Source organism: Acanthaster planci, linkage group LG12 (assembly GCF_054643075.1).
Source record: "Acanthaster planci isolate LZ-2023a linkage group LG12, COTS_SCS, whole genome shotgun sequence".
Classification (NCBI taxonomy): Eukaryota; Metazoa; Echinodermata; class Asteroidea; order Valvatida; family Acanthasteridae; genus Acanthaster; species Acanthaster planci.
This window is the reverse complement of record NC_141788.1, coordinates 10756284-10782977: the sequence shown is the minus strand read 5'-3', so window position 1 is coordinate 10782977 and position 26694 is coordinate 10756284. Positions and strand designations below refer to the sequence as shown.

General features: G+C 41.1%; 1 protein-coding gene across 2 annotated transcripts; it reads left to right on the top strand.

Moving 5' to 3' along the window:
* Window positions 1–1230: 1230 nt before the first annotated feature.
* LOC110980184 (receptor-type tyrosine-protein phosphatase T-like) lies at window positions 1231–26426 on the top strand. 2 transcript variants are annotated; one of them, XM_087144462.1, is made up of 33 exons: window positions 1231–1678; window positions 3272–3580; window positions 4356–4604; window positions 5058–5189; window positions 6316–6462; window positions 6932–7069; window positions 8158–8208; window positions 8530–8859; window positions 9829–10125; window positions 10600–10917; window positions 11428–11543; window positions 12310–12526; window positions 12876–12975; window positions 13629–13881; window positions 14142–14181; window positions 14372–14480; window positions 15010–15074; window positions 15254–15504; window positions 15918–16005; window positions 16277–16398; window positions 16803–16839; window positions 17170–17267; window positions 18096–18215; window positions 18640–18788; window positions 19358–19493; window positions 20094–20243; window positions 20916–21015; window positions 21332–21408; window positions 22294–22428; window positions 22995–23126; window positions 23791–23936; window positions 24147–24282; window positions 25095–26426. In XM_087144462.1, the coding sequence occupies exons 1-33, from the start codon at window positions 1624–1626 to the stop codon at window positions 25206–25208; spliced, it is 4917 nt and encodes a 1638-aa protein (XP_087000588.1). In that variant the 5' UTR covers window positions 1231–1623; the 3' UTR covers window positions 25209–26426. The 2 variants fall into 2 exon arrangements, with proteins under 2 accessions (XP_087000588.1, XP_022092290.2); XM_022236598.2 differs by having other exon boundaries at window positions 1234–1678; window positions 16322–16398.
* Window positions 26427–26694: the final 268 nt, after the last annotated feature.

Genomic DNA, 26694 nt, shown 5'->3' with positions numbered 1-26694 from the left:
AAAGTACATGTACACGCATCTCTTTGATTCGCTGCATGTAACACATTTTGAAATGTATACATGTACGTGTAATTCACTCATTTGAGGGGCGACATAAATGGTCGGTTTATTTTCCGCCATTGTGAACCGGCGCCGGACCTGCTCCAACCTTCGGGTCTCGTTCAATCGAGAACCATTGACGTTACAGAGGCATAACCGAAGTCGCGAAAATGTTTCACCAATGACCAAACCTGCAACATCCTTATGCACTGCCATACACTAATGCGCTAATAAAAGCTTCTGTGCGCATTTCTGTGTTGAATGTCAGTTTACTAGATTGTCATTTTTCCATTTATGTTTCAGTTTGAGCTTTTAGTGGTGCCGTGGTCGCGCTCATAGAGTATCCAAGTTTATGACATTAAAGAACAAATTCCTATCTCGAGGTTTGTTTGATAAGAGCCACAAAGTGTAATTCGCTATGAAAAACAAGGTGACGTTAGCAAAATGTGACGTAACATTACAGCGTAATCAAGTCTTATAACATTCCGACCGATGGTAAAATACATGTACATGTTTATTGTACACACAGTCCGATAAGATAAAGGTCTGACTATGTACATCCAACAAAAGAAACACAGTGCACTAACAATGAGCGTCCATTGTTATTGCAATGAACTTTTTTGTAAGATGTTCATAGTGTCTCCAGGATTAGTCAACATTTTGAGCTGTCAGCTTCCTCAAATTCTTGGCAAAGTCTCTTGGGCTTTATCACCAACTGAGCCAATTTGGCAGATTTTTTTTCTGTGAAAATACCACAGACCAACATTGTGGGGAATGATTCTGTGATATACATGTACTCCATAAAGTCAGAAGGTAGGTGGGTAACAGATACCGTGCACGATGTGGGGCCGATGGGTACCCCCCCACATGTCCAATGGCTATGCATACTCAAGACTATTGTTACCTAACACATCCCCAGAAGTCTGTTAAGAATTCCTGAGATTCCGATCAAACAATGACCAACACAAAGGCGGGGGGGTTCTCTCCGCCCCATATCTTGCACCATTTGGGACAACATATCCCAGGGGGCTAAAAACTTGTTTTTGTGTGCCCACATCGAAGAAAATGGGTCTTTTTTGTTTTTTGTTTTGCAATGGCAGTGTTTAGTATGTGTGATGCTTAAGGGGAACTAACAAGACGAGTAATAATGTTGAGGGCTATAAAAGATGCGTGAGTTGTACTTTGCCCTTTAGGGTTTGGTTTTAAACACCGGATTAATCTGATTTCTTATCGCAGGCAAGTTTCAATTACTTCAGAATTGCTATCTATCATTAAGGATTTCGTGGCTTATGTATCCCTTTTCTTTGACGAAAGACAGGCAAATGTACACCATATCTATCCAGAGTTTACACGTGATGTGACTTGTTTAGCAGAAATTCAGTCTTGATTCGGTTGCGGACGGCGGTATCGTCAACACCGCGCGGCTGGAATGTTGGATACATAATTTCAGCAATCATTGTATGATATTGATTCGCGCCTGTATTTTGTGTCTTGGAGCCAGACCACGGTAGCAATTGGAATCCCACTGCAGACAGCAAGAACTGGCCACAGCCCAGTCGCGCACGGGCTCAATGTATAGACGCCATGGATGTCCGACCAATATTATTTGGTGTTATACTCAGCATTACATTCACGTCTGGTGAGACAATTCTCAATTATTTTAAGATTAAAAGGACCATGCAATAGGTTACAATGTTTTTACGACAACCATCGAAACTGCACCTTTGTGAACCACAAATTAACCTTATTTTAACTTTTGTTTTCCCATTTTAATCTGTATTTTGGAGCTTTTTCAGTTTTTATGTTGCTTGTATATTCATGAACAAAACTGTGGTGTCACTCCAGGCACTGAACTTCAGTGTTGTATTAATTTGTGCACAGGAAAAAAAACCGGTTTTTTTTGCTGTAGTAAATTTCCAATTCTTCGGCAATTTATTGTTGTGTACATATATAGAAATGAGTCAGCGAGCAACATTTTCTAAAAAAAAGTTTTGAAAGAGCAAATATGGGGGTTCAAAATTTGAACATGAAAACGCAAACTGAGCTGTCTTCCCTGATTTACGTCAGAGCAACAGCGCCCTCACTTGTCCAGAAAAGTTTGGACAATATTTAATGTTAAAAAAGTGCACTGTAAGTCTATTCAATTCCAAAGGATGTCAAACAGTGTTCATAGACTGAAGAAGAGTGTAAAGATGCACAAAAATGTAAGTCTAAGAAAAGTGCATTGTGTGGTCCTTTAAGGAATAGTCTGTAAACATATCATGTACTGTAATTAGTCGAATGGGACAACTGATTTCTCAAATCCAACGTGCTACGAGGAATTGTGCATCGAATCATTTAGGCTTTAAAGCAGTGTCAAGCCTCAAAGCGTTGCATCTGAAAATCAACCGAGTGTGAAGAAATAGCTGCGCGCTGCAGATTGGGAAATGTTTCCATTTATGTTTTAGGCCATTCTTTTTTTGGCGCAAGCTATTGGACGGCTGAAACTCCGAAAAGCCGACCTAAAATTTAGATCAGGAGTCAGTTTCATGCAGCACGGTGAACTCGACTACCAAAATCGGCGATCTGTCTCACAGTGGAAATTAGAAAAGCAGGGGGACGGGAAAGGGAAAGGAGGAGGGCTGGTCACGATACTGACGTACATCTTTTGTATGTCTTTGACGAGCTTCCGTAATGTGATGCTGATTAATAAAGTGTATGAATAAACGCACAGTTATTGGCGCAAATAGCCTGAGTTGCTGAAAGCGCCATTAAAACAAAACAACAAAACAACAAGAAGAAGACGAGTATCAACAGACTTCAGATGTGTAACATCGGGATGATAAACAGATTTCACGAAATATCACGCTTTAAATGTCTTTGAAACTAGTGCATTCTTTACTATTCGTTGGGGGATACTGCTGCAGAAATCTGCATTGTCATCATTTAGTACACAGCCATTGGCTTAAGTACAGAGTGCACAACGCGCTGCCTGTGGACGTCCATGCCTCTCTGCATGGTGTCCTCGTTGGAAATTTCAGAACGCTAAAAATGATACACAGACCTATGATCATTGGCTTTCAGTCCCACTTAAATATACGTGCATTCCCAGATGTCTCCCTTCCTCACTCCGTCCTGGTCAGTGATGCTAGCGAAGCTAAGCAGCAAAAAAAAGTCTCCCTTGGTGGTCAGTCTAGAATTCCTCCCACTTCTTTGAAAACGTTCTTTTGATGCTAAATAATTGTGTCGACAGGAGCACTTCCCGATTTCACCTGTTACAATGTCAGCCCAGTCGAGATGAATGGTCACTTTCTTGGCGGTTACAAAGGTGTAAGTAATAAGGATGCAGTGGTCTCGTTCGAGCGTGTTTTAGACACGGGCGGCGGAGAGAATCTACCAACAGGATCCTACACAGTTGACAACAGACCCAGCAAAAACATATACGCTGCACGGTACACCATGTCATCGACTGCAGGAACATCTGAGTCCAGGGTTGGCGTCTACAACTGTGTATTTGACCAACCATTCACCAACATTACGACAATTATTTTGCCTGAAAGTGGTAAGGATACATTAATTTCAATATGCTGCACTCACCCCGTACTTTGCAGCAAGAGTCTGAGATGTTGCTGGTTTGAGCCCAACCTGAGCAAAGTGATGATCTTTTCTTGCGTACAGTGTACAGAATAAACAGTTCTCATCAAACTACAACCGTTTAAGGCAGAACCGAACATTACATAGACCGGATGCAAAAAAGTTATACCGCCATCTACATCAGAAAATATTCAGTTTTCTCCCATAATGTAGTATACTGGACATTTCGGGATACAAGTGTTAGGCTTATGTAGGTGCGGCCTAGGAGCTTTCATTTGCTGCAACAAACGAAACAAATTTGTAGGTCCCGCGCCCAGTTACACAAACGAGGAGTCCGGGTGGTGGAAATACCATGCAGCGCGATATTTTGCACACAAGGCGGGAACCGCTCGGTGCTGATTCTCCACAGTAACAATAGCGCGAGGGGCTACAGGACGGATCAAAGGCGCTGCTGGGAAGCACTCAACTGTGTCAATCAGTACGTACTACATGTATATGCTTTTCAGCGCAATGTCTCTGGGAAAATTGTTCAGCTTTCTGAATGTAGCTGTTGATCGCCCACTGAGGCTGTTTGCCCGTTCTCAGCGTATTCAGTCCCATATTGTGAACCATTGTGGTTTTTTAAGCTAGTGGAAATAATCTCTTCGGCAACTGTCTAAACATGGAGGAATAAAGCACACCTCCATGGTCTAAATTAGTCCTAAGATGTTGATTGTAAATAGTATGTGTGTTCTCGAATTTAGGTGATATCATACCACGACTCCCAACTTTGACGACCAGTGTTGGTGAAAATGTGACATTGGCAGTGACCTACAGCGTGTCTTCAGACGATCTACGATGGAAGCACGACGGTGCTGATATCACTGAGTGGAATGGCCAGTCGTCGGTCAGTCTCTACGATGTTGCCATTACCGATGCTGGCATCTATGAATGCTACCAAGATGGTCAATGGGCTGATCAGAAACACGCATTGATGAAGCTGATTGTGCGAGGTATTTTTTAAGCATCTCGTCCCTATGAAATGCTCCAAAGTAAAGCCCCTTTTGATTTGAAAGGGCACTACTTGTTAACGTTGGATACGAACTGTAATGTTCCCCACGGGCGAGGGGCTGTGGCTTACGGTCTACAGCTAAGAACGTTTTGAAATTCACTGTGTCTAGAAACAATTTTGTGAAGGCCATTTCGACAAGTGAGTGTTCTGTATGTGGCACTCGTGAAATACAATTCACCCGATAGTACGGAGACTTGAACACCTTAAGACTTCTGTAAGCTTGCCCCTTTCGTCCTTTATTTCCATTTCTTTTGCTTTTCGTTTCTTTTCTTTTTTATTATTTGTTTTACCGAGGATAAACGTCCACTTCCCCCCAACGCGATACAGGGGTTAATACATGTTTAAATAAAAAGCTATGTATATTATATGTAATTTGTCTTTGTTAATTTGCTAGCATGTCCGGCAAATAAATGGGGCTTGTCGTGTGAGGGCGACTGTCCAGTGTGCCACAATGGCGGTGTGTGTGACGAGAGCACTGGACGTTGTCTTTGTGCGCCTGGATTTACCGGCGACTTCTGTGAGATACGTGAGTCCATGAGTCAAACCACTTAATGTACGGCTCCCAGAGTCCAGGCATCTGAAAAGCAACTTTGTCATGTTCCCTGTGTATCCCAGAACATCCATGCTATGCGCTTAAAATTGAAAGGTGAAATCTAGACTCTCCATGTCCTTCTGGTTTTCGACACCCTTCATTAATAGGTGTGCAGTAATTAAAATTCTGCTTTCTTAAGTTTTCAGTAGACATCGATTAAGGCTACACAAATTTACAAATATTTTGTTCGGTCGGCAGTGTGGTAAGACGTGTGTACTGTGGTAGGCAGGAGGTCATGGGTTCGAGTCCCGTCTGAGTAAGCTTGTGAGTTTTGTTCACAAGCCCCACTGAGTGAACGTCGGTGAAGGACAAAACTTCCATATGAACATCTTCCCGACGCAAAAATCACATCTTATAAATCAAGTTATGAATAAAGTATGGCGCTGTAATCCAATTTGTTTGGAGTTGTTCACCATGTGGTCTAGCACGATACAATCAGTATGTATATGCTAGTTTGTATGAGGTGGTTGACCAGTAACATGGTCATAACAAGTGAGAACATATTTGCATTCAACTGAACCTGTGGTTACAGCTTCTTAATGTCCATGCAAAGGAAATTATGGTGTGTAATTAAACAATACTGGTACTGGCTGGTTGGAATATACAAATTTCTTTATCGAGTGCAAGTTCATTCTTTCAGTATGTCACATTGCAATCCCAGAAACAATGCGACAAAATTTCCACCAGCTGGACCGTACAGAATGTGTTAAAACGTCTCTCACCATGAGGGTATTGCAATATTAAATTATACTGGTGTGCTAAAGCGGACTTCAACTTTTCACGGTGTTTGAAAACTCAAACCACGACGCTTGAAAAGTTGGAACACGACACCTCGAAAGTTGAAGAACGACATATGTTTGAAAAGTTGAAAAGTGGTGTTTGCCTGTCCGTTTTAATACACAGTGGCAAGCTGTTTCCAGGGCTGTTTGTTATTACCTGGTCCGCCTCGACTGAAGAAAACTCTTAAGAAAGGGGTGTAGCTAAACCCTTCCTCCCCCTTTAACCTTGATTCAAAACGTCATTCTTTTTTTAATTGAAATTCAACTGGTCGCTGTATTAGTGTTTGGCAAGAACACATTCGGCCAGGATTGCGGTATTGTGTGCGCTGGAAGCAATATAGATGGTTGTCAAGGAAAATTGATGTGTCTTCAAGATCCCTTCGGCTGTACATGTGCTGCTGGGTTTACAGGATTCGATTGCCAAGCACGTATGTATCCCAAATGGTGAATGAGCTTTTCATGAAGTCATAAAAAAAGGGAAAAAAAGTGGGTAATAGAAAATTGGGGTGACATACACAAGCAATTCTAATTTGTTAGGTGGCGTTCTTTTTGACCACGGGCGATTTATGGTACAATGCCGTTTCCATGAGGAATCAGTAAATTTATGAAGACTGGACGCACTTGACTCTAAACTTTTCTAAAAAAAAATCATCGGATCGTTCAAAAGGCTTGTAAATTGTAATTTTGTTTTACCCCTCGTAAACAAAGCCCTACCCCCAATTTCTGGCACAAATTTACGCCACTGATTGATCTACCTTTAATATGTTCATCTTGTGGATGAGGTTAGAGTGAACCAATGATTTTTTTCTTGTAACAAGATCTGTATGTGCAAGTGCTGTTTATCACCAACTCTTTTCCCGCTGCATGTATTTCCCGTGCTTGTCTTTGCCTTGTCAGATTGTCCAGACGGGTACTTTGGAGCTGGCTGTAAGTTCAATTGCCATTGTGATAATGATGCAGTGTGCGACAAAGGCAAGGGGACATGTCCGTCCAACGTCCCTTGCGCAGACGGTTATAGAGGGGAGAACTGCCAAAGTAAGCTTGAAATCTAAAAAATAATCGAAACTTTCGAATCGACATTTTACTTGATTCTTATTCTGAACTCTATTGACCAGTTATTGTAGGTTCCAATTTGCAAGGCGCGGGGGTGGCCTTTTTCTGAATTTGGGCTCACCAGTTCTAAGTGGGTCGTATTTTGCAAACAGGGCTGGATTACTCAATGGGCATATAGCATGCATGCAGGCACTGTGCCAAGCCCCCAGGAAAATTTGGGACCTGCAAAAATATGAGGGCCAAGGAAAAATACCACAGTGTTCCATCAAACACAAACAAAGGTGCCTCAGTTTCCACAGATGAGCTGTCAGTGTGGTTCGTGACCGTTTACGTTCATTTACGGAGAGTTTCCATTGAAATGAAGCCATATCAGCAAACGGATAGGGGCACTAAATGGACCCGAGACGCACTTAAAGACAACTTTTCTACTGGCAAATTAAAGTGTTTGCCTCTAAAGTTTGGGGGAAGCTTCAAACTAGTTAATACCTTAGCAGACGCAGGTCGAGGGGGGGCGCTTAGGGGGCTTTACCCCCCTCCAAACGTTTGTCTAGCGCTACGTTAAATGCAGAAATGGCAAAACAGTTGCGAAAGTTAAAAGGTGATTTGTGCGAAGGGTCCAGCCCCCAGAATAGCTCTAGAACCACGCCTGTAACTTATAGTTTTTAAAAATGCAAGACTCCTAAACTAGCTACAGCTCTGTGAAATTGTACCTAGACCAATTAATGTAGGCCTAGTGGTGCCTGGTTTGAAACAACAGGAAGTTGCTTCTGGTATTGTTCAATTTCTGAGTGGGGTCACAAAATAACTTAGCCATTTAGCCATCCCGTGCCCCCTCCAAGTCACTCAGTAGGTCCGTTGTGGTATCTTGCTGATTACATCACATGGATCTGTCTTTCCTGGATGTCACTGTTGTGATTGGGCATGGCGTGTATCTGTTGCTGTTGACCGCATTCCCCTGCCCCATCGTCTTCTTTACTTAGCTTCACAACCCTCCACTATCTGCTCAATCTGACGTCATAACGCACCGGTTGTGTAGAGTGACAGTGATTTTGGTTCGAAATCATTTTCAGATTCTTGCCCGCTAGGACAAATCGGAGTCGATGCCTGCGTTACGTGTCCTGGTAAGCCAAATTAAAATGATAAAAGGTAGCTGTTGCTGTTTTCCCCTCAATTCGAATATAATACCCTCGGACTTTGCAGATGTTCCGGGCCAGCTGTAGGTGTGAGAAGGCTCTTTTACTCTTTGTAAAAGCATACTCGGTCATGCCACTTCAATTCGTTAAAGTGCATTTTTACAAAGGGATTAAAATTCCATATATTACCAAATACAGTGTTATCAATGTAAATTAAGCTTAAATTATGCGTTTTTGAACTCTTTTTGAAAGTTCTGCCTCCCAGTAAATGTAAAATAAAATGGCACACCTCTGTCTCTGTCTTGTTAGTTCCCGTTATAGTGACGGATCTCATCATCAGTGTGTCTGGTAACATCAGGCTGCTTACATGGGATGTAACGTCCAACATGTGCCCTGTAAGTAGTTACACTGTGCAAAACCAACTGGTGTATCGAGACCAGTGTCGCCCCGTCTCGGAAACCTTCATCCACGTGGAGACCATCGACGCACAGACATTTTCTTACGCGTGGGAGGAGCCAGGAGATGACCCCCGCTATCTACCCTACTCCACGTACAAGATCCGTGTGCGAGCGTGGAACGAGGCTGGGCCCGGTGAATTTGAGAACGTCACTAGTGACGAATTCACGACGGATGAAGCACGTGAGTACCTCACTCTGACAAGTAACTCTACTGTCCACACTTGAAGCGCACACCTCTATCTTCAGTCACAATGACTAAGATTATTTTTTTTCGAGAAGCTACATCTTACTATATCTTTCTTAGGTGATTGAAATAATCAGCCTGTCCATTCCATCATTATTCTCACGAAAACGAAGTATGAACCCGATTCATTTATTTCTCGATAAAAACGTTAAGCCCACTTCGGATGACGTAAAACACCATCAATTATGAACTGGAAATAAAGATTTTGGTCATCCCTTTTCGAAGTCCGTACTCCGTAACGTGGAGAGGGCTGGTTAAGGAGAAACATCAGTGGTACTCCCATCGACTTCCACAGCAGTTATGGGATAGATAGACAGACTCATCGATCAAGTTATAGGAATAAATGCTTAGAATCCTTGGCGCGGGATGTTACTAAGGGGGCGGGCGCAGAGGGGCACCAGCTTTCAGTGGTGTTTTTTTTTTGGGGGGGGGGAAGATTTGTTAGCCTTGTTCAATATCCATTCATCCGCTTTTTTTAGTGGGGGCACGGGAGTGGGGCAACAGAAGTTTGTGGGGGGCACGTGTCCCCACCCCCCGTGGCTACGCCACTGCATAGAATACAAAATGTTAAGGATACACGATGTAAATTTTGTTACTGTTCATTTGCCCCCATTTCAGTATCTCAGTTACTATTGGTGATTTTAAGATCTTTGGTAGTAAGTAGCAAAAGTTGTTCACGCCTGCTAAGTTTTTTTCCTCTGTCTATGTAGGTCTTATATGAAATTTATGCATAAGTTTCAAATTGAAACATATTTCAGATGCCGAAATTGATGCCTAAACCGTAAATTCATATTGCAAAAATTGCCATTACAACAAAACAAATGAACAGATTATTTCCACACGGCTTAGAGGCACCGACAATCCATGTCATGTCCCCTGATATTTTAAACGCCTATTTTTTTCCAGGACCAAGTGCACCACCAGATAATGTCACATCGTTCAATGTATCCGATAACAGTGTGAGCTTCCGATGGGGTGAAGTACCCTGCGGTAGCAGAGGTGGCGTTGTCACGCAGTACAGGTACCAGCTATCCTCTACCAACAATACCGGTGGTGCCGAGAGTGCGTCATCGAATGAAATGTTTGTGCGTATTGATGACGATGTTCTTCCTTGCACCAACTACAGCTTCCAGGTCGCGGCTGTCACCATGCTAGGTCCAGGGCCGTACAGCAACTTGACGTCTGTGACTACATCGACCAGAGGTATGCACAGACTATCAGAAACAACAGCCCAGTACTGATATATTTGGACCAATCAGGGCAGTACATATACTGGTAAAAATAATTTTCTCGTGACATGTCAAGCTTTACTTGCATAATGTTCCTACAAAGGAAAGCCTTGTGGACACGTTGGACACTTCTCCACTGAGACTCTCTAGCAGCAAACAACAATCCTGTTGAAACCAAAAATGGATGCACCTTCAATCCCCAAAAAGACTTCGGTCGCGTGATTATTATCCAAATATGAAGCATGCCACAGTTAGTGCCTGACCCAATCTTGTTCAACCGGTAAATATAAGGTTTATTCTTCAAAGCATAGAACGAGGGCCGAAGAGAACTTTTCTAAAACATACTGAATAAAGACTGACACCATAATGTTCATTAGGCCCGTATTCGTGACATCCTGATCCCAAATAATCGTGGACTTACAATTGAGTATGTTATGTGATTTTTCAGCGCACGGACCGGTGGAGAATCTAAGCACTGGCGCAGATCTAGAATTGCAACCTGACAAATTGCAAATCACGTGGGCCGCACCGGACACAAGCAAAAACCCCTGCAGACTAGAATTCGCAGTAGAGTACGAGTTGATAACGAGAGACCAGTGTGAGACGCTCAGCTTACCACAGCGTGTGCGTTATGGTTTGGGTGGGAATGAGGGCGTCATCATCGGCGGCTTGGAGGCATACTCGACGTACAAGGTGTATGTGAGAACGAGCAACGAAGCTGGTGACAGCGAAGAGAAATCGGTCGAAAGTATCACACCTCCTGCAGGCAAGTAGTTGATACAGGGTTCTCGTTTTGACTTGATGTTCCAGACAGGAGCTGGGACTCAACCGAGTGACGCAACTTTTCAGCATGGCTGATCCCACCAGCTGTATCCATCATCTTTGATGTTACTCCAATGTTTTAATAAAGTTCAGTTCTAAGTTGTGGGGGTGAAGGTCTTCATCGCTGATTCCTTTAATAAAAAAGGCTCTAACAATAGAAAAAGCAGTAAAGCTTCATTCCAAATGTAGCCATTTGGTACACACTTTCTGTTGACTGTTAACACAACGCAGTGATCAGGCGGGTATATAAGTTAATCTTTATAGTTATGCGATTCAAGCAACCGCCTCTAACCTCAAGAAGGCATTTAAACTTATTTCATTACAATTTTAGTTGTGGCTGTTTGATTTTTTAAGGACTGAATCTATCGCTCTTAATAAAACTCCAAGAAAATCCGCTACGAGTTTTATTTCGCCATGAATATCGAATTCATGTTGGCCATTATGTTCGATCCAGAACCAACAGAAGTCCCTGAGGGTTTTACTTCAAGCAATGTCACGAAATACAGCATTCAACTCAGCTGGGATGAGATACCATGTGGTGACAGAAATGCGGAGATTGTGGGATATTTGGTAAGACCAACTTCATATTCATGCTTGAGGTAAAATAATCGAGACTTTGGAAATTTTTCAAAAACTACAAGGAGGCAATTTGACCGCCGTCTTGCCTTTTAAATAAAAGATAATTATTTGTATTAATGATTGACACTGAATGTAGATAATTATACCAAAATAGGGGCGCGTGCAGGCAAACTCCAATCACTTCGAACTGCGTGCGTTTTCAGGAGTACATGATTTACATAGTTAAGTTATCCTTTAATTAGTTCGTTTGTCAAGCACTGATACTGGCGACGGATTTCCCCTTATGTTATAGTTCCAGCCAAGTTCTAGCGTCTCACAGAATTTGCTCAAGCTAATTTTTAAATTTTGTCAGAATGGATGCATACTTATACAGCGAGCACTTCATACAGACCTGTCGAGATATATGTAGAGGTCTGTAGATGTCTAGTTTAGTCCAAGTTGTAGACCTTTTGGGGTGAATCTCTCTTTTCAGAAATGTACAGTTTGCCCTTATTATTTAATGTATAGATGAATCTATAAATATATACACAGCAACCAACAACAGTGGAACGGAATTGGCCAAGTCTGTGTGAGAGACACACATGTCCAAAGCATCGAAGACAGTGCTGCGTCTGTGTTGTAGGCCTATAGTTTATGCTTTGGACCAGCCTTTATCACCGTCCTTGAAGCAGCATCAATCCCTCTTCGTGTTCCCCAAGCAGAGGGGCCAAGCAAAACATCCGTTTCTTTTTAAGTTTAAAGCCAGATTTTTTTGTAGTTGGGCTACAGGGCACTGGAGAAACCGTACGACAAGATGTTCCAGCCGAGTGCAGCGTTCCTTCCCGTCAATAACTCGGAATCTGGCAGGCAGCGAAATATGACCGGTTTGGAACCATCGACGGAGTATGAGTTTAGAGTTGCTGGAATCGCAAGGCTTGACACTGACATTCCTGGACCCTACGCGACCATTAGGACGTTCACAGCAGCTGAAACAAGTTGAGTATTCACAGTATTGACGCCCAACTAAAATTACATACCTGCTGTTTTAAGTTGATGCAAATTTAAAACTGATACACGGTTGCTCATTCCTGGGTGTACTGGTCAAGTGGATGAACAAAATACGAGATCTTTTGATTACCTGCATACAATACGGGGGCAGGGGTTAAGTTATTAAAGGGGCAATAGTCATTTTCAACCTATCTATAGTTTGTGAATGAAACTATATAACAAAGTAAGCTTTTTGCAGAGAATGGCAAATTATCAAATTATCTGCATGATGATTATTTCTGCGAATGGGATGTTGGTGCTTCAAATATTCACCGTCTTAAGCTTGTTTGATACCAGATATTGAGCCGCCGCTAGAGCCCTCTGTTGATTCCTCATTAACGACGTCATCAACCGTCACCATCAAATTAACACCACCCTCCGCGTCAACGTACATCACGTAAGCACCAGTGTCTGCCAAGTGTTTCCTAGCTTTTCACAAAACTATCACCATCTGTGTGATACTTTCAGTTACAAAGTAGAAAAGGTTGGTGGAATTGGTCGAGATTAGGTCCACTCATTGTAGATCTGTAAACAAGTTTCCGAGAGAATAGCGACAAAAGCTAGACAATGATCAATACCTGGGCAAAGCTACAACAGTAAAACGATAACACACGAACGTCCAAACCTGTATAAAACTGTCTAATAACATCTCTCAGTAATGTAATTCAAAAACGTGTTGACATTACAGAAAAACTTTTCACAGTTTAGCACAATTTAAAAGGTTTCAGAGGCACCGGCCTTTACATTAAAAAACATCCTAAGTTAGCATAATGTATGCTTCAATTTGTGATTGTAATCTCCTGGTTAGTCGAAAGGAAACAGCCTTTCATCGAGGACGAAGTCCGTCCCTGTACTCGGCAGGACAAATCCAGGCTAGAAGTTCAATGGTCCCATACAATAAATGACTAAGAGATGACAAAATAAATGACAATGAATGGCAGCGCATCACTTGCAGTGGTCATTACAGGTAGTTTGCACTTCCTGATATTCATTACACATTATTTATATACATCACTCTTAAGAAATCCAATTGCCTTTTATTACATGCAGTGATTTCCAGATCGGTGTGCACCTGTTGGGACCGATAAGCACAGCATCATCAGCGCGAGCACCGAGCCGCCATTACAGACTACGCAGGGCTGTGTCACCTGTATACGTGACTGCAGAATTCAGCAAAGACGACCTACCCAGTCAATTTACCGTGGGTGATAACGGAACTTACGGGGGATACCGAAACCTACCTTTGGAGGCTGGTGCTGAATATGAAATATACTTTGGATCAGTCAGCCGGACTCCTGACTCGGTAATTATTAACTCCATTTCAGTTTGGTGTTACCCATGATTTTGGCATTAAAATAGAGTTTGCAAAAAAGGTGCTCGCACAAGACAAGAAAACCAAACTATGGCATTCATATTAGGCCTATATTTGCCTATGTATTTTATTATAAGATACATTTTGAAATTTTTAAAAAATTTTACAGCTTAATTCTTAAATCTTTCAATGGCAACTAAAATTCTATGGTTTAATTTTCGTCTTTAATTAAACATTTGCCATCAACACAGGAGACTGTAGTTTTCGGAGATGAGCCGCTGAGGGTAAAAGGTAATAAAATATTTGTCGTTTTTCTTTCATTATCAAACAAATGATCCCTGTTGTTCCCTTTTTTGAAGGCAATACTTAGACTAGTGACACTAGAAGTTATAGAAAACATTTAGTTGTGGTTGGTGTTTAGGGCAAAATCCTCTCCTGTCCTTAGCAGTAATTATGACCCATCTGATGCTTGTTTTGACAGTGAATGGACGCGACAGCAAAGACTCCAGTGGCCAGCAAGGTGTCCTGGTCGCAGCTGTGCTGGTGCCTTCAATACTTATCGTCGTGGTAGCAACTGCTGGAGTCATGAGGTTGAATTTGTTATAAAATTTTTTGTAAAAAAACACTCAGAGATCTAGAGGGATTCATCGGGTTTCCTTTCATTCAGCTGAGACTCATGCCCCATACTGCGACTTACCGTTTCAGTTGTTGGATGAGAGTTGCTACTCTTTTATTTGGAGTACTGAAATTTGATCGTAGAATACCTTAATGTAAGAAAAGCCTAGATTTGGGGTCTGGGTAGGCCTCATGCCAAGCTTAGTGTGCGGTACTCTGATAGCATGGCGCATAATACACCCCGTACCTTTCAAGAGAGTGAAACACCAACCTTTGAAACTAGTTCTTATGTTCATCATCCAATCGTTTTTCTTTACATAGAGGAATTCTGGGGATTTGGCAGTCCTCACAACGAGATCATTTCCAGAACACATAAAAACACCAATCTTTAAACGTGCATCACTCCATGCTAAAACAAAACTCCCCACTAAATTAAACAAGAATGGTTATATTGTCATTAAAAGGGATAGTTTTACATATTGGCACTCTTCGTTTTTGTTACAGAAGACGAACCCGAAAATCGACGCGGAACACGGACGACTTCCATTTGGATTCAGGCAATAGTAATGGTACAACATGTAATTACTCAAGAGTAAAAGAAACATTACTGGCAAATGGAAATTATTGGGAATTTTAAGGAAATGATATACCTCACATTCGTCCACTAAGTGTTTACACGCTGATCAGAACATTCTTTTGAAGCTGACATAAGCTGACGGTTGATTTCCCTTAATTTTGCAAAGTGAAGATCCGAAAGAAATTCAGAAAGGCACATACATTGCGGCAGAGGAGAGCCGTGACTTAGGTCTATCGAACGAGGCCGCATCTGTATCAAGTCTTCCTTCGCAGTCGCCTGTCGTCCCACCCAAACCCAAGCCTGCTGAACGGAAAAGACCAGTGCAACACCAACCTGTGCTTCTAGCTGATTTTGAAGACTACGTTGGCAAGAAAAAGGCACTCGTGGATGGCAATGACAACGGATTTCTGAAAGATTACAAAGTGAGTAATGGTATAGGCCTGGCCTAACTGTCTACTAAACAAAACCGATGGAAAATCTCCCTTTATCAATAAGTATTTTGTTCAAGGTAACGAATTCCAGATCCTAGATGCCACCTTGTTTTTAGACAAATCTTGTTAATCTGGTAAGCAGGATGTTTTTGATGATGTGGTTCAGGGTTCCAGCTTTTTCCAGACTGGCCCTCATTCATTAGTGACACCTTATTGGGAGATGCTTTAAATGTATTGCTGAATTAATGTTGGCCAGTAAGTGACCACTTGAGATTCTTGAACATAGGCCTAGTCCGTTTCACTCTCACCTCAGTGCGACGAACTTAAAGTGGTAAAGGATGATAAATTTCTCCTTGATGAAGAGCCTTTCGCAATTTTAGGCTCTCTGTGTCTCGTTCTTGTAGACCTTGCCCGATGAAATTCTCCATCCTTGCTCCGTGGCAAGACATGAGAAGAACAGGGAGAAAAACCGCTACGCCAACATTATTCCTTGTAAGTATACACGAAATAAATATCACTTTTTATTCTACTTCGTGGTGTATTTCCTAATGACCAATCAACAAGAAGTTGTAAAAAACTGACTCAGTGCACGGATGATGGGTACCTTTTACGTTAAACGTAGTGGACAATGTTTAGCCCGCAGTTTACGAGACTTTCTGCGTGTCAGTGCCGTCCTCTCGATAACTGATTCCTGCATATATTTGTTGAGATAAAAATAGTAAAGGCGTAACCCTGACTCTGACCATGTACTTTCCCAAGCTAGGTCTTCTATCTGTGTGCAGTATTGATTTCGTTCCCATTGGCTTAGATGACGATTCCCGTGTTGTGCTTGAGAAACTACCCGATGAACCATACTCAGATTACGTGAATGCAAGCTACATTGACGTGAGTTGTCTTTAATTAATAGAACACGTTGGTTTTCAAACCTTCGTGGCATTTGAAGGCATTTTCAAAAGTGTGGTAATCACACTTTAAAACAAATACATGTATCGCATTAATACTCTATCACAAATGGTAGAGTGCCAATAGGATTTTGCGATTTTCAAATAGGGATCGACATTAAACTGTTGATATTAATTGTTTTAATCGAAACGGGCAGAAGGAGTACGCAGTTGTCCTTAACTAAAAATCTTGGTTGACATAATTATACATCTACATAGATATAAACATGTTCATGCATAAACTTTTATTTGAATAACTCAAGATTTTCGATAATTTTGGATCTATTGATGCAGTAGTTATAACAATTGATGCTGATTCAACCAACATGATTTGTCTGAATTTTTCAGGGTTTCAGTGAACCGAAGAAGTACATTGCCAGTCAAGGTAATGCTGTCCTTATTCTTTCAAAAACAAAAACTGAACATGCAATCAAAATGATGACTTTCAAAGATCAAATAGAATTATGAAAGGTGAGAAAGTTGGGTCCTCTTTTCTGAAGGAGAGAACTTGAATTGGCCCGGTTATGGGTACAAAATAATTTCTTTTGCTGCTTCAAATACTGAGGGCTAGTTGGAGCACTCCATTTAGAAAATTAAGGGGCTTACCTCTTTTACCACAATTGAGGTTCGTTAGGGTTCATACCTTTATGGTTCTTTCACTGAAGACATGCTAACCGTTGCATATTTATATTTATGGCCTATTTCATGGGACCAGGGCCCAACAAGGTTTCAGTGAATGACATGTGGCGCATGGTTTGGCAGGAGAACACAGCCAAGATAGTTATGTTGACTAACCTACAGGAAGGAGTCAAGGTTAGTAACTGTAGTGGGGAAAAAAGCCGAAACGGTAAACTTTTGCAGGAACTTCGCTCGATTGTTACGACTCTCTTAAAATCCTAAAAGTTTATTTTGCCCAATGTAAACTATGGTATACGTTATGCATTATTACATGTATACGTATGTTTCTGCTTTGCATTTCAATCTAATCAAACGACAGGATATGATATCAAGGTCGTGAATGATGTATAGCTGGTGGATATCCCTCTCTCAACTACATGAAACATTGCAAAATACCAGGCAAACTATGAACAGTTCGATTACAAAGTAACAAGCGGTAACGCCGTCCGTGAGAATCACGAAGAACGTAATGCCTTTTTGAAATGTATTGCCTTAATCACATCTCGTGAAATCCACAGAAGGAACTCTATATTACACACGGTGAACTTTGAAATAATGCAATGTTTCTTCTTTTTTTCGGTGGTTCCCAGACCTGATAATTTCCCCTGAAGTGAATAAATGTCTAGCAATAAATATTCTAACACACTGTTAGAAATATTGAAAATAGTTGACGCAATCATGTTGAATGCCGGGAAATCACGCAATTAAACACAATGAAGATACTTCTGAATCTTCACAACAACCGAAAATTAGCAAAATTGGTTCGAAAACTATAGGGACGATGTCAGACATTTTTTGAAACAAGAGAAATGGTCACGATTGGCGGCTACCGAACGTAAAGATTTTATCAAACAGTCGGAATCTTTTGGTCTGGGAACCACATGAAATAGTCATGGTCATGAGATGCAACCTCCGTTCCGGTAGCGCTATGCTATATTGATATAATTATTTTGGGGGATTCAGAGTAAGTGTGCGCAGTACTGGCCGGATGACACAGCGACCTATGGGCAGCTGACGATCAGGTTGAAAGCAGAGGAGACACACGTGGACTACACGATACGGGACTTCACACTACAGACGGAGGTACCGAAGGAATTAGACTATTCATGCTCACTTCTCAATTAAACATGAAAGAAACGCTGTTATATAAATTCAACAGCGATAATCAGTCACAGAAGAATGACCTAGAAACCATCCGTAATGTTTCAGTATTCCGCTTTTCATGAGTTAGACTGATGAATTTATATTTTTCTTCTTACCCATACATGCTGCGTTTTACTTGTGGACAGTCACAGTCATGGATTTCCCACGTAATGCGCGTTGTAATGCTCCAAGTATCGCTCGTAGCCGAGCTTTCCTTCCGGCTTCAGCTAATGTTTGAATTGGTGGATCACAAAAAACAATTCATTATACAATGTACATGATTGCGTACACACATTTAAAAATAATCAAGTTGCCGACAACTATTTTGCAAGATGTTTATGAATCTTCATCCTAATGATTTTAGGATCAGTCTGCCAGGAATGTTCGTCAGTATCACTTCACATCATGGCCTGATATGGGTGTGCCCCATGACCCCAGTAAGGTGGTCAGCTTCGTCAAAATGGTGAAGGCGTACAATCCAAAAGACGCAGGACACATGATTGTCCATTGCAGGTTGGTACTTTTCTTAAGGTAGTCTCCAGTCGTGTTGTAGACTGATGTGGCCTTGGGTTCTTCTGAACCTAAGGTGGTTGTCGAGCATGCGTACTCGGACAAGACACAAAGGCGACAGGATTGTATGCCAGCATGGAGGAAGGACACAATGGAGTTGTGTCCAATAGTGGTGTTTTAATAGATACGTGTACCGACGACGGCCATAGTTTCACTGGCCACTGGTAAGGAAAATACGACAATGACGCAGAAACAGCAGAGTTGCATATGTAATAAACACGACAGTTTGTGTTCATGTATAGGAATGTAACAGCGAAGCAAAAAAATTCTACCTTCACGCGTCTCTGCAAACGGATGAATTGAATATTTGCCGTCAGGTGTCAACTGACCTGTTTCTGCTCTTAGAATTGCAACATTTCTCGTTGGGTTGACAAGTGAAATTCGTTATAAACTTAGTTATTCCTAGAATAATAAGGTTGAGAATAACTTGGCATGTAAAGGTTTATTAAGTGTCGGCGTCGTTTGGAATCTGCTGAAACAGTGTTTCTTTTTGTGTGTCATCGAAATCAAAGCGCTGGAGTAGGGCGTACCGGAGCATTCATCATGCTTGATTCAATGCTGGATCAGGCGGAGACAGAGGGCCGAGTTGACGTCTGGAATTTCGTCCGCGGAATGAGACACAAAAGAATGAAAATGATCCAGACTGCTGTAAGTTAGTGTGACCAGTCGACAAAGTTCTCGTCAACGACCCTTTCCAAGTAGTTCATCTGAACATTTTTGATCGTTTTTCGACCATGTTCGCTTTGTACTTCATTATGCCCTTCAAAACGTTTCTTGAACATGTTGCTATAAAAGGTTTTCCTTAAATTTAAAACTTGGTGTTTTGAGGGGGGTATAAGACATTTTATTGAATTGCCAATCAACCTTTGTGGCAGACGATTGTGAATAACGAAGACGTCATTCCATCATATTCGAGTGTTGCTGTATTTGCAGTTGGTTCAAATTATTACCCTCATTCAGAAGTCGCTCACTATTCGGGCTGAGGACGATAAAAACAGTGTTCATTTTGTTTCAAAGAATGGAGTTTAACATGACTAAAACTACAATAAACAAAGCAAAAAAACAAGACAAAGCAAAATCCACCTGGAGACAGCTATGAATAGGGAGAGAGACTGACAATCCCAATCTGCTTTTTCAGCCGACGGTATTCGGACCAAGGTTTCAGACTTGGCAGGCCAAAAAAGTAACGTTGTACGGTACCTGACTCTTCTGGCAATAAATGTACCCTGCTTTCTCTGTCGGCCTCAGGCACAGTACGAGTTTATATTTGATGCCTTGCTGGAAGACTTCAAGTTTGGCGGCACGGCTATAGATGAAGACGCCTTCCGCATCGAACTGGCTGCTCTGAAGAAAGTCAAGAAGACGAGTCGGATGACTGGCCTTCAAGAACAATTTGAGGTAATTGTCACAGCCATTCCACTCTATTTAGCATCCCACAAAAGTGAATAAAGCCTTGAATGCTGCCGTCACCCCCGATTCAGACAGGCGTTCTAGAGTCGCGCTGAAGTACGGCAACAGTTCGACATCTGAAACAATTAGGAGCCACCAGGCGTGCCGCAGGTGACAGATTGACACTTGGAAGCGCTCGGAACGACAACAGAGCGACTTGGTTTCAGACGTCACTCGCTCTTTTCCTTGGCCGAACCCAATGCAAATATATGTATTAATCTCGTCTGTCTGAAACCAAATATTAATTGGTCGGCCCGAGTTGCTCTAAATTCTATTTGGTTCGGCGCGATCCTATAGGACTCCTGTCTGAAACGGGTGTAAGGATTTGTTTAGAAGAGTGTTTGCACATGAGGGCCATCAGGCCATAAACGACATGCCCATTAGCTTGTCTGATTTCTAATTCAGAGCATCAAAGTCATACGGTCTAAGCCGTGGGAAAAATGTGAGTGCAGACAGAACAAATCTCCTAAAGTCATTAAATTAATGACCCACGCGAGCAGAAAGATTAATATCACGCCTGTGCTTTTATGACAGAGTGTTACTTTGAAGTTTGACATGTTTAGGCTTGTAGTCCCTCTGTTGCTACATGAATTCTTTGAATTTTTTTCACTAATTGTTCAGAAACTCACCCGTGATGTCACCAATGTGAGCTCTGACCAGTGCCAAGGAGGTCGAGATCCGGAAAACCTTGATAAAAACAGGTTCCCAGACAAGATACCAGGTAGGAACAGCTGCCCTGATCAGTGGAGACTCTTTGCAATTTCATATGCTTCAGAATGAGACATTTTGCTTTGCAAAAAAGACAAGGTCGTTTGGGAACGAAGCACACGTGCGAGTGCATGTGCCGCCCTGACAGGGCAGACCCCGCGTGTATTGCTGGCCCCAGTGACCTCAGACGTGCTTCATTTTGGGTATGGGCTGCCGGAATACCAAACTGGTTAATTACAACTTAAACAATGATAACTTATAACATCCTATCAATATTCATGTAAATAATAAAATCTAGTCACGTGATCGTGTCTGTTGTTTGAATGCAGTGGACCGTTTTAGACCACGTCTGATGACGGAAGGAGCAGAAGGAAGCACCGACTACATCAATGCATGCTTTCTGAACGTGAGTGACGCAGCGTTGTAATCCCTAGAGAAAAAGACCTTGAGAAGAAATCAAATAGGCGTTATAAATAAGGAGCTACTCTGAAGACTTATAGAAAAAGACGAGCTGTTTCTGAGAATCGTCTTTGGAATATATTATTCAACACCGGCAAAGCCTGTCTGAATATCTTTAAGTTTATAACTGTTACTACTGTTGTGTCGTCGGTTAGTAATGGATGGACAGTGTTATGGTTTAACGATGAGATATTGTCTCCATGTGGTTCATTTGTTTGATTGGTCTCTTGCGCAGTGACACTTCCAACCAAATGTGCATTGGAACATCTCCGTTACTGCCATTACCAGGACGCAATAAACCGTATTGTCTGTATACCAGGAGGAATTTGGGTGTCAATGAGAAACATAATGTTAGTGATTTGTGCTGCCTCTGAGTTGCAGGTTTGCCAATGAGTAATTGTGCCAAATAACGAACTAGCTACCGTTGTAACATTTTTTCAGCTTGCGCCAGATTGACTACAAAGGGAATTTCACCCCCTCGGTACTGATGCATAAAAATTATGTATATTATGATATTCCCAGGCCTCTTAGATTGGTAATGTGATGCGATTTGCACTTATGTACGCCAACTTCGACTCGCACTAAACAAAGAAGTGACTTGACTTTTGGACAACATGGAGATTTAGTCTCTTCTGTGGTTATTGGGAGTGCATTCTAAAGACATTCTGTCAGGTCTATATTCCTGATTTTTCAGAGAGAGCTGGGTGCACCCTTTGTGCTTTTTTTATTATTTCAGTTTCTTTGACAAAAAGGGAAAAGCCACACGAGAGACCTCTTTTGTCTTATAAATAGGGCTCAAATTCAAAATAAGTAAAATTTTTCTAAACCCCAGAGTTACAGTGCTAAAAGTGCCTACATAGCGACGCAGATGCCTTTGTCAAGAACCATTGGTGATTTGTGGCGCATGGTTTATGATTATGACTGCACTTGCATCGTAATGCTGAACTGCATGGACGATAGGGATTCAGTAAGTATATGTACATTTAGGAGAGGAGGTACGGGCTAATGGTATGACGGTTCCTAAAGTCTCCAGCAAAGCGCATAATGTTATATAGCCTGGCACGTTATCAAATACGGTACATGTACCTTGTGACTTATTTGGAAGATCGCTACATTTGTTGGAAGCTGCCGGTAGCCTACCAGAGATTTCACCAAAAGTCTAAAGGAATGGAAAATGGGCTGACTATTTGTTCACTACAGCTGTTAAAGGCTATGAACAGAAGCCTCCCCGGCGCATGCTGATCCCTTGTTCTGATGGTTTACCAGCAAGTACGAGTTAACATGGTTGAGATTTGGGCATGACCGCTTAATTGTTCATTTTAAGAACTTCCAGTTGGAATCATCTGTAATAGCCTCACTAATATGGTATACAAGAGATGTGACTGTTGCCTTGAATCTCTGAAGAAAGACTAATTCAATCAGTTCTTCTTTGGTGTTGTTGAATGGATTCAAAGAGATTGTAAACAGAGTTGGAACATCTTTTTTTCGCACCGTTATTGATGGCTAAGTATATAATTTGTTTTTTCTTTGCAGAGCTTTGGCCAATATTTACCCACTAAGGGTTCTGTAGACTATCCTCCCCTAGCCGTAAGTCTGGAATCGGCAGACAAACTGACGAACAACATTACACTGCGCTACCTGAGGCTAACTAACGCTAAGACCAGGGTGAGGAGGATTTTTAAAACGTAATTTTTGGAGGTTTACCAAACTATAACACTTATCTCTTTCACAGGAAAACGTGTTGGTGATGGATAGAGCAGTGCACTCAATAGTTGGAACGTCTGTGTCTCTTCCAAAAGTACCCATATAAATTTCATTGTTTGTCATTGCATCAAAAACGCTTCAAAAGAAAAAGGCTCTGGATCAAATTCAGTCAGAAATCGACATGACTTTAATATGCAATTTAAAGTGGACAGAGGTTTATTTATTACTGCAGCTGTCATAGAATAAGTGAAATTTAAGAGCAAATTCAAAATCAGACACTGCAGGTTTAATCTGAATGAGTGGAAATCTTTTACAAAGAAACCGGTACTGAAATTTGCCGATTGCTTAATCAAAGCGTGCGACGCAAAGAAAATTCTAAAAAGACATTAAGCGACTCCAAAGATATTGGAGAGCACAGCCAGTAAACATTGTGCGTGGGAGCAAGCAGTGTAGCATCGTATACATGAAGTCAGTTGGTTGAGCATCTGGTAACCAGTGCAGAAAATGGAGTTATTGCTATTACAATGTTACCTGTACAGTGTAATTACCGCATGTGATTTCGTTTCGATTGCTGAAAATAAAGCTTACGAACGTGAAATTATGTTTCAAATTATATTTTGCGCAGGTGTCCCGTGTAGTATGCCATCTCCAGTTATCCGGTTGGCCTAATGGAAGGGTACCAGCGTCTCCAGCACCTGTTTTGAAATTGGCGGAAGCTGCACGGGAATGGCAGCATGCCCATGAGGCAGAAAGGGTCGCCATCCACTGCGTGTGAGTAGGGACATTCTTTTGGTATTGAATGTCTTCCAAGAACCATTAATTTTTTCCGTTAGCAGAGCAGATCTTCACTATTGCAGACATACACTAACGATCCTCCGTAACCCTGAAACTGAAAGCCCACGCAAGCTTGAGATGCGCTTCGTATAGTAGAAGTATCTTGCTCAAGTTACCACTAACATCGACCCCTCTTTTTCTTCCTAGTGACGGTGAGGGCGCTAGCGGCACATTCTGCGCACTGCTTAACATCTTGGAGAAACTGGACGACACGAATGTCGTTGATGTCTGTCATGCAGTGAGGAAACTCAGAGAAGTTCGTCCAGGAATAGTTCATTCGTTGGTATGTTTTTCGAAGACTTAACTGGCATTCTCTCTCAATCTGTTTCTTGGTCTATCTTGCTGGTCTTTCTATATGATGATATCTGTATTCATTGTTTCAACTAGATATTGTCATTTATATTGCAAGATCTGAAATATTTAAGATACAAAACATCTGCCTTTCTGCTTGCTTTATATTATCACCGATGTAACACGCTACTAATAGGAATAATGATTTGGCTGTGGCGTTGTTGCTTGATACCATGATTCCGTTTACTTATCCCTTATCCCTACCTAAAGTCCTGTACCCGATGCACAAATTTATAGTCTACCTTGCAAACAGTTTGGGAATAATCCTGATTTTGTTTTCGGTCTTGGAAATTGGGAAACACTGCTGGTTGGATACCATGTACATGACACTGGGTGCTACACAACATCTACTTCTTATGGTTCATTTTGTGTTATTTTCAAACCAAACTCAGTAACTATTGAGAAGGTCGTTTCTCTTGATTTCAACCCATCCGAATACCTGCCGTTGTCAGTTGACGACGAGGATTTTACAGCGAACCGTAACAGCTTCAGCAGCATTTATGTTTAAGGTTGTAGACACAAAAGAACTAAAAAACAAGAGACGAAATGGCTACTCATGTAGTGTAGTGGGTAAAGGGATAAAACAGTCTGAAGGTTGTCTGTGGTACCTTGAATGGCACCTTTATCACAAAATACGAAAGCATTATATGCACTTCCACGTTTTAAAGTGTAGTTTGTTGTAAATATCTAACCATTCACCTGAGCAGAGAAAGAGACTGAAATTCAGAGTTTTTTTTCTTGCAGGACGAGTATACATTCCTCTACCAAGCGGTGCAGGCCTATCTGGACAAAGACATCGTGTATGAAAATGTTCAACTTGAGGGCTCTACAAATGTCCGTCTCATAAGTCAGGTATAACAACTGCAGGGGTGAATCGAAATACCAAGAAACCTAAACTGGATTTGGTAAATTCACCTGGATAATTCAACACGTGAAAGAAAAAAAAACCCCAAAACCGAGAGAGACATTTTTCTTCGAAATTTAGTTTTAACATTTCGATGCATATTTTATCATTGGTTGAGTGTCAATCTGTGGAATTATTATATCCTCAAACATCACCCTTAAAGCAGATAATAATCTTGACATAGGATTGTGGATTAAACTTCTTTCTAAATGAAATCATATCAACCTAAGGCCAAAAGTTTAAGTGCTCAGTTTCCAGTGTTGCAAAGTGTTTACTCATAAACGTAACTTGTACTGAGAACATTGTTCGCTTGACACAATATTCCTTGTACACACTTACTTAGATGTTAGAAACGGCTAATCATACGGTAAACCAATAAGCATTTCTTAGTATCAAGATATTAATCAGTGTTGTACTATTCAAATTTAGAATACTCTTCTCAGATGAATGAAAAAACATATCAAAATATCATAGGTGACTGTTCTGAACAATATAGCAACAATACGCAAAGCTGTGATCTCCTTGATAAAGTCTGAGGGTTCTAATATTTTTGTGAAAAATGTTAAAAAAAACTTGGACCAATACTCAACAATGCAGCCGGATCGTAAGAGTAATGTTCATTATCTTGAAGGACCGATTTTTCCCTTTAAAGTAAGAATTTTAATTGGTCCTGGGATACTCTGCACTACATCAAAAAAGTGTACTCAAGTCTGTTACAATTTCTAAAGAGTTTTATATCGAATGTTTAAATTTTTGTAAAATTATGTATACTTCGCACAAAATGATTAGTTTCTAACATTAAGCAACGCAAAGTTTCCTTTTTTTACTTTTAACTATGCAGTCAAACCAGTTTGAATATTCCTAAATGATATACAATTATTTTAATATGCAACATTATAAAATCAATTTCCGACCATAGAGGGAGACGTTTGTACGAAGAACAAACGCAAGGTGACTGGACGGAAAATATTTAAGTTGTAGTTTAGTGCAGTCCAGATGAGTATTATGAAATAAAGTAGTATATTAAAGATAAGAGTTTCACTTGATCTTTGGAGTCGTGAAGGAAAACGAGATGTTGATAGGTTTTGTGGCTGCAAATGACGTCTTGGGAATTTCGCATTTCTATTTGGGAAATACCTGCATTAAAGCATGTCTACGTAATCAAATTTACATTTATGTTTGTCGCCCATCGGATCTATTTAATGTTCGTAACAAATACAGTTTTGTTTATACAGTGTGCATGAAGCGGGAGATTGTGTTTTGTATTTGGTAAAAATTATGTCGGACCAGTATAGAGGAAGTAATACATTTTACGGGAAAGAAACTTAGCCTTTGAAATCTAAAAAAACACCAGATCAGTGCTCTTCATCAAACTGCACGTGAATATGATTTGTTTCTCAATTTATTTACTGGATAAATTCGGCAATAGTTTGATTTCCA